We start from the raw sequence: 12,625 nt of genomic DNA, 5'->3' as shown, positions 1-12,625 counted from the left end.
TCATAAAGGTTTAGCATATTATATGGATTTAAAGGTATAACATCCATCTATCGTCGACCATTTAGCCACGGGGGGGCTTGAGCCGATCCCAGCTGACATTGGGTGAAGGCAGGGTACACCCTGGACAGGTACCCAGTCTATCATAGGGCTTAAAGGTATAACATGTCATGGATTTAATGGTATAACGTCATGGATTTAAAGGTATAACATGTCATATGGATTTCAAGGTAAAACATCTCATATGGATTTAAAGGTATAACGTCATGGATTTAAAGGCAAAACATGCAATGTGGGTTTTCTTTTTTATTATCACTACTGTGAAGAATTTCTTTGGTATTAATAAAGTTCTATTTTATCTTAATTTTTTTAATTATAATATGATTACAAGGAATTAGGTGTGTCATAAGAGAAGCATGTGTGTCTTGATGTGCCACCTGAATAATACAATTGTTATGGATATGAAAATAAGTACTACATACATATACATATGTATACATATACAGAATTGATTTTCCCATCCTGAGCTTCTCCCAGGATACACCTGGACAGGTGACATACATAAAAACAAGCAACCATTCACATTCACACCTGAGCAAATCACATACCAGTGAAGCAAGAGGAAAAATTGACACAATCAGCAAATATGGGGATGAAGCTTCAAGACAGTTCACACACTAAAAATGAAATAATAACAATAACACCATATGGAAATATGAGAGAAGAAAGATGTGTAAGAAATAAAAAAGAGGTAAGAAAGAGGACATTTAAAAAGCAAGGACTGAGATATGGATGTGAACAGTTTGATGTCTGAAATACTAGAATCCAAGTTGTCCATAAAATAAAAAACATCACTATAAAAACATGACAAACATTTAAACAATAACTACTAAATGTTTCAGCTTCTAAAGAAGAAAAGATACAATAGTCCTGTCCAAGGGAACATTCGGTACAAAACCTAATCTACATGGTGGATGGAACCATGTCAGCAAACTGTAGATAAAAGTCACATTCGACATAAAGATAGCATCTAATATACTGAATATGAACAGCCGTTCTGCATGCCGTGCTTCGCATTGGCGATAAGCATGCATTACCATGGTAACCCACAAACCTTTACAAATGATAGTAGCAGCGGAAGTGTGCATTTTGAAAGGCGACCAGAATAACCCTTATGTTTGATATGTGATGGAACATCGGAGGATTGCAAAAAGAAGAGCTCTTGATCGGTCAGCTGACAGCCACAGCTGTGCTAAAGGAAAGGCCAAGAGGTCATTAACGTCGACAATGTTTCAGCCTGACGGCGACGCCGAGGGAGAGGTCGGAGGGGTCGCCACAAATATCTTGTGCACTATGAATATCCCCTACAGATCTGGGAGTTTTGCCATCCAGTCTCCTATCAAAATCAGCTTTTTTAAATGCAGGGAAACCCACTAAAATGAGGTAGTAGCAACCTTTCCCAGCATGCCGTGGACCAGAAACGCGGCCGGCAAAGTGATGGAGGTAACTCCCTTTTTTCTCTCCGTTGCGAATTCAAGTAAAATCAGAGTTGCCGATTGTTTTGATGAGTTCCAGGTCGCTTTTGGCAACTTTGAAACGACCAGCGAGGTAAGGCAGTCTAGAGAGCGGATTAAAGATATGTTTTTGATGCCAATTGTGCAAATCATTGTTGAGTTTATATAATATATATTCATTTGAATGCATGTCACATGGCATCGTGCCAGAAAAGGCATCAAATTAACATAATTTGTCCTAGGAAGGATTATGCAGAAAAATGGTTTGGGTAAGTAAATGGCTAGTTAGCCGAGTTGTTATTCTTTGTGTGTGTGTGTGTGTGTGTGTGTGTGTGTGTGTGTGTGTGTGTGTGTGTGTGCGTGCGTGCGTGCACTACATACGACAGGAAGTTCTCCCATGTCTCCAGATAAGGATCATAGTACACAGTTCCCTCTGGACCCCGCAGTGGTGAAGAGCAGCTTTTATGGGGTGTAGAGGCGGCCCCAGATTCAGAGGCCAGACCTGCTGAGGCCAGCTCGCCGAGACTGGGTCTGGTCCTGGAAGTCTGGTCGTTTAAAGTCCAGTTAGCCGGACTTGACCTTTGTCGATCGTAGCGACAGTAAACTCCAGAATCTGCTGGAAGGTGGAGGGAGGAGTTTCGCCTCAGACAGCGAGGGGGGCGGAGCAAGGGGCGGGGTGCCATGGTTTCCATGAGGACTGGCTGGGTGAAGTGTATGAAGTTCACATCTTTCATCCCTCCGGTTGTGTTCTCCACATCATCACTCCCTTCCTCCCCATCGGACTCGGAACAGGAACACTGGGAAGCATCTAGCTCCTCCTCTTCCTTCCCTTTCACTACCCCGCCCACCTGGACTACACTTGCTAGTAACATGGAGGATCCAAGTAAATGAGCTTCAATTGATTTGACTTTAGAAGGACGCCGATGTCGCACTGCCATTCCACGGTGTATACAGGGGGCTGAGCCGGAGGCCCGGCGAGTCCTCCTTCCTCTCCTGGCGACTCCATCTGGTCTCTCAGGTCCGCTTCCTCCCGCTGCTTCACTCAGGTACGTTAGTCCAACATGTCTCTTCTGTCCACTGGCTACCAGGGCGCCAACACTGGGCCTCCTGCGCTGGTCGGTACAGACGGGGGGTAAACCGACAGAGGAGCGTCTGGACTTTACCAATGCTGCGGAGGGCAGACCTACACTAGAGCGCCTCCTGGCTTTGCTGGTTGGAAGGGCGGGACCGGGCTGACGTGCTGCAGCCTTCTTTCGATTATGGCAACGCCGAAAAGGGCGTCTGAACAAGAAATCCATCATGTCTTGGGAGTTCAGTGCAATGGGGAAGGTCCTAAAATGATATGTGGCATATGTGGCCTTGTCTTCTGATACCGGACTCAAGGTCAAAGGTTAGAAGGTGGTGTCCATTGTAGCTGGTGCCAGTCCTCGCCCCAATCTTCCTTTAGAAACGCTCGGTTTATGAAATGAGTTCCCTAAATGACATGAACAGAGATGTGTGACCACACTGATCCAACAAGTCCTTCCTTCATAAATACTGGTTAGTTACATTTTCATGCAAACATTTATTTTAATTTAACACATTAAGTGTTTCGCCTGATCAATCATCTGTTTAATCAATAATCACTGATGCAGTGCTGTTTTGTTCAAAGTCGATCAACGCTGGCACGTTACCACTTCTACAAATCATCATGCTACTCCCCATACGGAAGAAATACACAGCCCATGACTCCGTTATGCAATACTGCTTCTTCTTTTTTCTACTTTTTCACACTCACATTCGAGCAACTGGTATATGGTCACATATGCTGGCCATGTATTAAAGTTATGGTTTAACATTAGTTCAACAGATGTGATTTGATTTAATTTTCTTCAATATCCACAATTGATTCATCACCTTGTTCTTCCTAATCGGAAGCTTCAATATGTGAACTGCCCACTTATTGAATTAAATGTGTTATATATTTAGAATCTTTTGTCATCTGCATATTGTGAACATAACGTGCATCATGTCAGTTCAACTGAAACTGCTTAGTCGGCCATTTATGCAACAAATAGCCGAAGAGTTTCCTGCTGTGACAACGATCAAAGAGAAGAGCGCCATGGTTCTCATATCTGTTTCTAGTTATACCGCTTAACTTACAGGAAACAAAGAATGCGTCGGGGGGGCTCGCCACGCTCCGCTGCAGACCACAGACTCTCACAAGCACTTTCTCAAAAAAATGACTGACTAAAACAGACTCTGTCACAAAGGTCAAGGGTTGTCAACACTGCTGACCGGCTTCAGCTCCAAACATGTGGACATGTTGACACACACTGCATTAGAAGTGTGTGTCACAACAGCCATAGTGATTTAATTTCCTTATTATTACTACTTTGTGGATTTAAGACCAATTTAAGAAAATTAAGTCACGTTTCATTCAACGGTCATCAACATTCACCATGGGGAAGGAAGGCTGAGCCTCTTTAATAACTACCTATTCAAAGGAAACAACTGCAAACCAGCCCCCTCCTATAAGGGTGTGGCAGTTACCCATGGTTGGACTGACCCTTCTGACCCCGGTGTGCTTAGCTGGCAGAGTGCTGGGTGGTGCCCCCTGAATCTTTTATTTTGTCATTTTGTGGTACATCATGTATATAATTACTTTTAGTCCTGTTATCATTATTCAAATTATTATTGAAGAGTCTCTTAATGATGACTCATAAAAAAAATTAATTTGGAAAAAAAAAAAAGAACCAGGTCGTTTTGTTCTGTTTGCAGCGTGAAAAACTCCTAGAGACAGGGTCGCTTCAGAATCTATGACGCACTAAAGTCCTAATGGTTCTAAGTATCCCGGATCTGCCGTCCGTAACTGTTAAAACCAAGGATATCGGCAAGATAATGGAGGCAGAGCTGTAGTTATATTCTGTACATTGTCAGATAAGACTGATACTGGATCAATATCAGATTCAAGTCCAGCTATAATTACTTTATAGTGAAGGCTTTTCTCTGATCCTTCATGTCTGTCCCATCTAAACAACTAGATTAGGACTCTGAGTGTGTTGCCGTTATGTAACAGCTGCCTTCTACATTAATAATCAGCTACCATAACAGGGCAGAGTGAGGAACAGATGAGTCCTCATTGTGTGTGTGGGTGTTTTGGCAATGTTACCATAGCTTAACGCTGTTTTTCTTGCTGAATGGGACAGAGGCATATGGAGGCGGGGCTATGTCTTCTTTTCTCTGGTGTCCACCAATAGACCTTCAATAGACTTTCTATTGAAGAGAGCAGGACAGGACTGAAGCAAACTGCTTTTCATTTACTGTCTTATTAGTAAATGTATTGCATTGTTTACTGTAAACAATGTAACGTCCCGAGAGGGAAGACGACCAAGTCTATGTCGGTTTTGTTGTCTAAAGCTAACGTTGGTTTTGTTGTCTAAGGCTAACGATGGTTTTGTTGTCTAAACCTAACGTTGGTTTTGTTGTCTAAACTTAAAGTTGGTTTTGTTGTCTAAACTTAAAGTTGGTTTTGTTGTCTAAACCTAACGTTGGTTTTGTTGTCTAAACCTAACGTTGGTTTTGTTGTCTAAAGTTAATGTTGGTTGGTTTTGTTGTCTAAACCTAACGTTGTTGTTGTCTAAACCTAACGTTGTTTTTGTCTAAACCTAATGTTGTTTTTGTCTAAACCTAAGATTGGTTTCAGTTTTTAAAGCTAACGTTGGTTTTATTGTCTAAACCTAAAGTTGTTTCTTTGTCTTAACATTGGACAACCTTGGTTTTGTTGTCTAAACATAATGTTGTTGTCATGTTGGTTTCATTGTCTAAACTTAACATTGGATTTGTTGTCTAACATGAGATTTGTTGCCTCAACCTAAAGTGGGTTTCGTTGTCTAAACATAAAGTTTTTTAGGTTAAACACTTCCAGTTTGGAAGTCACGCTGAGCGACACAAAAAAAGAAGTCTGCTTCAGGTTATTGGTTCAACAGCATGCCGAGAACACTAGGTTCACTGACTTCCTCCCTCACAACTCAAAGTAAAAAGTATTTGCATGAGAATAAACATTTGAACACACGGCATATGGTTTACTGGTGAGGACGGTCCTGATGTTCACACCCACATTCAGAATCATATTCATAGAGAGCGAGATAGCGTGTGAGAGAGAGACACTATCCAGAGCTCTGTGCTGTTAGCTTAAATATTTACATGAAACTATTGCTGTGCGGCACAAATACAGAGACATAAAGGTCAATGTAGTTGTGCGACCAGACCTCCGGCTGTGTGTGAAATATCATTCAGTCTGATATGATAATGGGACTGATAGCTGCCTGCAGGAAAAAAAGTCTTACACTACCCACAATGCCTTTCAACGACCTCCAATGTTCTGGTGTCTGACCAGAAACCACTTGGTTCAGACCATAGACTGTATCTAAGAAGTGGACGAAGTCATGTTGACGTAACTTGTGAAATCAAAGCATAATCAATATTTTTTACTTTCCATTACCACAACAATTTACAGAGATAATTTAATTATTTTCCGGTGTATTTACAATTGGTGATTAATTGCGATTAATCCACAGCTACCCTGTGAATTATCGGATGCAAAATTGCTGTTTAACAGCCCTAATACCATAAAAATGTATATATAAGAGATATGAAAACTAACGTTAGGTTTAGGAAACAAAACCTCATACTTAGATTGAGTGACTGCATTTCCATAGCCTTACATGAGAAATCACACCGAGACTTCTGTCTCTCTCTACATCAAAATATTTTCCGTCCAAACAGCAGCCATCTCTCTCCGTCTGTCTCTGTTGTCAGTAAACATGTTTCCATGTTTTCAGTCTAAACAGCAGCTAAGGACTGGAACTCTACACACATATACACATTTCAGCAAACAGAAGCCTGAAGTGATTCATACAAGCACAACAGAAAAATAGCATGAGGTATTTTCTACATCTCGATATGAATGTCACTATAATGTTTTCACATGTTTAATTAGGTATGTTATGTGTCATATGAAGTGATTCGTTTTTTTTTACTTCAATCAAATTACTCTTACTTTTTCAGTTCATTACATGAGATGTATACTGTAACCTTGGCAAGATTTATTATTTAAAAAAAATCAATGTATAACTTTTACTATGAATACTTTTTATTCGTACCTGAGTAATCTTTTATTGAAGTACAATTTCAATCTATTTGGTTGAATGTCAAAGTAACACCTCTGGTCACTACTAGCGGTTCCTGTTCCTGCTTTAATTCTCTTAAAACAACGATAGCACAAGCGAGCATCACTAGCAGCACTACCCTGCAGCACTAGCTAGCAGTACAACGGATCAGCAATATCCAGCAGCACTAGCTACCAGCACTAGCTAGCAGCACTATTTAGCAGCACTAGATAGCAGCAGTAGCAGTACTAGCTACCGGTTGTAGCTAGCAGAACTACCTAGCAACACTACCCAGCAGCACTCGCTAGCAGCACACCAGCTCTAACTAGCAGAACTACCCAGCAGCAATACCTGGCAATACTAGCTAGCAGTACTACATTGCAGCACTATCTAGGAGTACTACCTAGCACTATCTAGCATCACTAGCAAGTGACACCTTAGTCCTACCTAGCAGCAGTACTAATTATCACTTCACCAACCAGCGGTACTAGCTAGCAGTGCTACATAACAGCAGTACTTAGCATCACTACCCAGCAGCATGGCCTTGCATAGACCTGTATTTATATCACCTTTTTTTGACCACTCAAAGCGATTTACAGTACATGTCAACATTCACCCATTCATCCACTGATGGCAGCGACTGCCACTCAGGATCTAACCAAGCCATTCATGCACCGATGCACAGCCTTCTGTTTCTAAAGTAAATTATCCGTTTTACATACGGCCTTATTTACATGTTGTGTGTGTGCATGTAAATTAGGTTGATGGTGAGCCAGATTAAGTCTTTTTGCTATGCATGGCTAAAGCTACATCCGTGCTCAATGTACACTCTTTAATCTTTTTTTAACTAATTTCCACTGAGATTGCAAATCTATGTCTTTTTCCGTAGATATAAGGAGGGAACGTAATATTCTGTGTTTCAGAGATTTTATTTGGAGTTGATAGTCCTGCATATTTGCACTTTGTTAAGATTTTAAAAGGCACTGTTGTTGTTGTTATTATTTTATATTTTTGTTGTTAGCATTATTAGACATCCATCTATCATCTGGAACCGACTCCTGTTCTGGGTCAGTAGGGCTGGTACCGATGCCAGCTGACATTGGATGAAGGCAGGATACAACTGGATATGTCGCCAGTCTATAACTGAAGAATTATTATTAGTAGTAGTATTATAATACTGCACACATTAAGAACGTGGTGTTTGGTTAGCAAACAGGGTTCGAGCCAGAGTCATTCGTCAGTTGCTCACGTTGTAGTAAACATGCAGAATCGTATTTTCCTCCGCGGTTCAGATAGACATTTTTGAAGTGTTAAAACATTCGCAGCTCTGGTTTCATATTGTTCGAGACTTTGTTGAAGACAAAGTGTGAAAGGCCTTCATGCCAGAACTCCTCCTCTTCTTACACTGCAGTCCACCAGAGTGAAAACTCAAAGCTAAAGTTACCTTGTCGTTGGCGACATTCATTTGACTTATTCGTAACCAGCTGGTTTTGTCCCTCTTTAGTGTGAGATGACTGAACACAGCACTGCATCAGCCCTCTAACAACCTGACCACATACTGAGTTCACTTGATTTCACAAACAAAAAGTTACTTCTTTACTTCTAAATGCAATATTCTAAGAAGCTGTAAATCATCCTGCTAAACAGGATTCAAAACAAAGAATAAACAAAGAGCTAACCTGAATAAGGAAGAGAAAATGATCCACACTTCCTCCCTCTTTCTCATCTACTGCATCTATGTGCCGTGCTCACAGTGAACTGTGGAGCGGAGAGAAGGAGGGAGGGGTGAGAGAGAGAGAGATAGAGAGAGAGGGAGGGGTGAGACCCAACGCCTGGTCTGGAGGGACGAAGAGGGGGGGGGGGGGGGGGAGACTAAAATAACTTACTTCCTTGACGAGCTGAGTAAAAAGTGTGACATACACTCAGAGAGTGAGAGAACAAGAGGAAACTCGGAAGCACTCTTGTATCGATGTCAGTGAGTGAGTTGGGCCACGCCTCCCTTTCTACCGCCGACTATTTACAAGGAATTCAGCGAATGACATAAACTGGAAGGTAACATGTAACCACCTGTTCGCCACAACTTCTCACCTCTATGGCTCCATAACAACAATCACCAGGTATTAATAGTAACTGACAGCAGGACACAGTACCTCTTTGGGGTTGGACTCAGAACCTGATGGGTCAACAAATCTGAAAGGGGTCAGAGAATCGGACGGATGGGTTAGAGAATTTGTGGGGTCACAGAATCTGGTGGGTCAGAGAATCTGAAAGGGGTCAGAGAATTTGACGGATGGGTAACAGAATCTGAGGGGTCACAGAATCTAAGGGGTCACTGAATCTGAGGGGTCACAGATAATGCACGGTTACAGAATCTGGTAGGACTCAAAACCTGATGGGTCAAAGGATCTGAAGGGTCAGAGAATGTGACGGACAGGTCACAGGATATGAGGGGTTGCAGAATCTGGTTGGTCACAGAATATGATGAGTCAATGAAACTCATGGGGTAAGAAAATTTGTCAGATGGGTCGCAGAATCTGGTGGGTACAGGAATCTGAGGGGTCACAGAATCTGCTGGGTCACAGAACATGGCCGGTCAAAGAATCTGAGGATTCATTGAAAATGGAGGTGTCACAGAATCTGGTGGGTACAGGAAACTGAGGGGTCACAGAATCTGCTGGGTCACAGAACATGGCCGGTCAAAGAATCTGAGGATTCATTGAAAATGGAGGTGTCACAGAATCTGGTGGATTACAGAATCCTGAGGCTCACAGAATCGGACGGGTCAATGAAACACTTGTGGGGTCAAAGTTTCTGATGGGTTCACAGGGTATGATAGGTCCAGGATGTGGTGGGTAACAGAATATGAGGCTTTACAGAACCAGTAGCATGGGTCACAGAATCTGAGGGGTCACCAAATCTGAGGGTTTACAGAATCTGAGGGGTAACAGAATCTGAGGGTTTACAGAATCTGACAGATGGGTCATGGAATTTGAGGGGTCACAGAATTTGGTGGGTGATGGGCCCGGGCTCAAACAATCTGACGGGTCACAGAATCTTGAAGTCAGGTCCTAGAATCTTGTGGGGCACAGAATCTGGCGGGTCACTAATTGACCAGTTTGTCCCTGAGAGGACGACGAGAAAATTCATCGTCTCACCTGATGCTTGCAGGAATAAACAATGATACAAACTTTTGTATCAGTAAATTACCTCAGATATTTCCCTCCAATCATCAAGCGCCACACAGACCAAAATCACCACCAGTGCCGGATCATGATCCTTTGCTTTCCTGACAATTGTTTGGCGGAGTGTGAAACCAAGCTGGAGGCACGATTGCCATCGTTGTTAACGTTGACATGGCAACTGCTGCCCCTGTTGCCGTGGGAATCATGTCCCCTCTCCACATGGTGACTCGTGACCCAGTAGCAAGGTTATACACACACACATACATTTTCATCTGAATAAATCAGGACAGCTGACTCACAGCCGATGGCTCCACCTGCTGGTCCACATGTGGACATTACACCGGTTAGGGGTAGACCACCATTATCCAGCCACCGCCTCGCTTTTAAAGGCTTACCTCCGGGTGAAGAGCTTGAGTCCGGTGAATGACTTAGAGCAGCCAGTCAGCGTGTCCTTCTCCTCGTCCTCGCAGACCGGGTGGGACGAGGACCAGAACGGGGGGAGGTGGGAGGGGGGCAGAGAGGAGTTAGATGAGGAGGATCCAGAGCTAAACCCTCCATCGACCCCTTTTACATTCAGCGACCCGTCCCCTTCCGCTCCTACCCTGTTTGGCTCAGGCGCATCGGGTCCAGATCCACGTCCCGGATCAGTGTCAGAATCCATGACAGGTCAGTTGAGTTCCTGGTCTTGCCCTAACCCTCGTCACATTTTGCCAGGATGAGCTACAACTCCTTGAAGTCTGGAAAGAAAGGTCCCGACATGACTCAAGTCCAGAATATTGCCTGTGAACTGGGAAAAATCCGGAAAAGAGGGGTTCAAACGAAAAAAAGACCAGCAGCTAGACTACAAACGGACCTATTACTACTCTTAAACTGTTCCAGGACTTCAAGCATGGCCGCCCCGCGGAGGCTACAAAGTCAATAATCCACATGCCAAAGGTCTTTTACAAGGTGTGTGTCCGTGTGTGTGTGTTTGTGTGTAGAAAAAGAGAGAGAGAGAGAGAGAGATTAGTGTGGAGATAATCCTTCCCAGCATTCCTCTCTCTCTCACGTCTCAGCAGTATAGTCCAGTCTTCCTGTCAATCACTCTTCTTTTGCTTCACTTTTACACTCCATCTTCTTCTTCTTCACCAACTTTACTCTCCTTCTTTTTTCTCACTCGCTCACAAATTTAATTACACTACACACACACAGTGACAGACACACACAACTTAGTTGCACGCTGCTACACACAGGCGTTGGTAAACACACACTGATCCTCCACTGGCCGTCCGGCTCAAATCAGGAAGTGTATACCGACTACAATCAGGACCCCGATGTTAGCTGCCCCGCCGCATGCCTGACTGAAAGTCTCACACTGACTTCCTGTTACTTGTCTTTACATGAGTTTTTAAACCCTTTGCACACTTTATTTATATGAATTTATATTTATATTTTTATTTTAATATATTACATATTAATATATTATAATTTATTTTATAATATTAAATTATATACAATATTTCTTTTGAAAAGTTGCGGTGAAGGTTACGATGTTTTGGGGATTTTATTTTTCCGATAATAGTGCAGGAGCAAGTGAATTTGTAAGCTTACCCCCCCAAAAAAGCTCAGGGTTTAAAAAAAATCTAACAAAATGCTTTATTTTATGGAGCTAGAACAGTCTCATAATTCATAAATGCACACAGAAATTCATAAATGCACAAAAAAGATTTACAAATGTATTTGGGGATTTGTATATACATGTGACTCAAAACACAAATACATTTTCAATGCACACACAAATATGTTTCATTTCATATGTAAGTAAAAAATATTCACATATAAAAAACAAGATTCATAAACATATTTCCAATGCACACACAAATCTAAAAAAAAATCACAAATACATGAATGTTAAAGTATTTGCAATCTTCATCAAATACGCATTTGGGGCTTGTTACATTCATATATGAACTGTTGGACCTGTATTTACAAAGTGCTTTTAATTTGTAAACCTCCCTGCATTTGTGTGTGAAACTTTTGAGACTCCCCTGACGTGACTCTGATCCACAAATGCGTTTTTTCTAAGAGGAGGTTGTCTGTAGCCAATCAGATGTCTCCCTCCTTTACAGATATTTATATAACTGTACACCTAATCTATACAGCATAAAGACAGGGAGCACAGGAAGAAGGGAAATTATCTCCAGAAATAAGGTCGATTCTGGCTCTAGCACCCATATCCCTCTATTTTTCTTTTATAAAGAAGCATTTTATGGAAGTAATTTATTCCCTCATTCTGGGGAAGATGAACCGGTGCGGGCGGAGTTGTGTTTTAGACTTTTGGGGGAGACACTCACGTGATTGGCTGTAAAGGAGGGAGACATCTGATTGGCTACAGACAACCTCCTCTTAGAAAAAACGCATTTGTGGATCAGAGTCACGTCAGGGGAGTCTCAAAAGTTTCACACACAAATGCAGGGAGGTTTACAAATTAAAAGCACTTTGTAAATACAGGTCCAACAGTTCATATATGAATGTAACAAGCCCCAAATGCGTATTTGATGAAGATTGCAAATACTTTAACATTCATGTATTTGTGATTGTTTTTTAGATTTGTGTGTGCATTGGAAATATGTTTATGAATCTTGTTTTTTATATGTGAATATTTTTTACTTACATATGAAATTAAACATATTTGTGTGTGCATTGAAAATGTATTTGTGTTTTGAGTCACATGTATATACAAATCCCCAAATACATTTGTAAATCTTTTTTGTGCATTTATGAATTTCTGTGTGCATTTATG

General features: G+C 41.8%; 1 protein-coding gene across 7 annotated transcripts in view; it reads right to left on the bottom strand.

The window, feature by feature from the left end:
• Nucleotides 1-12,625, bottom strand: part of LOC311009665 (diacylglycerol kinase zeta-like) — a 73,562-nt gene that overhangs the window by 52,316 nt on the left and 8,621 nt on the right. For 4 of the 7 annotated variants that reach the window (XM_084003991.1, XM_084003993.1, XM_084003992.1 and 1 more), the window contains exons 1-2: nt 8,341-8,421; nt 1,893-2,985 (exon numbers count right to left, since the gene is read on the bottom strand). The exons of 1 other annotated variant lie outside the window; for it this stretch is intronic. In XM_084003991.1, coding sequence (XP_083860117.1) covers nt 1,893-2,812 — 920 coding nt within the window. In that variant the 5' untranslated portion in view covers nt 2,813-2,985; nt 8,341-8,421. Of the gene's footprint in view, nt 1-1,892; nt 2,986-8,340; nt 8,422-10,238; nt 11,107-12,625 lie in introns of those variants that run through there. 2 more of the 7 variants (XM_084003995.1, XM_084003997.1) reach the window with 2 other exon arrangements.

The sequence above is a fragment of the Eutrigla gurnardus genome (genome assembly GCF_963514095.1).
Source record: "Eutrigla gurnardus genome assembly, chromosome: 24".
Taxonomy (NCBI): Eukaryota; Metazoa; Chordata; class Actinopteri; order Perciformes; family Triglidae; genus Eutrigla; species Eutrigla gurnardus.
This window is presented reverse-complemented; position numbering and strand designations above follow the sequence as displayed.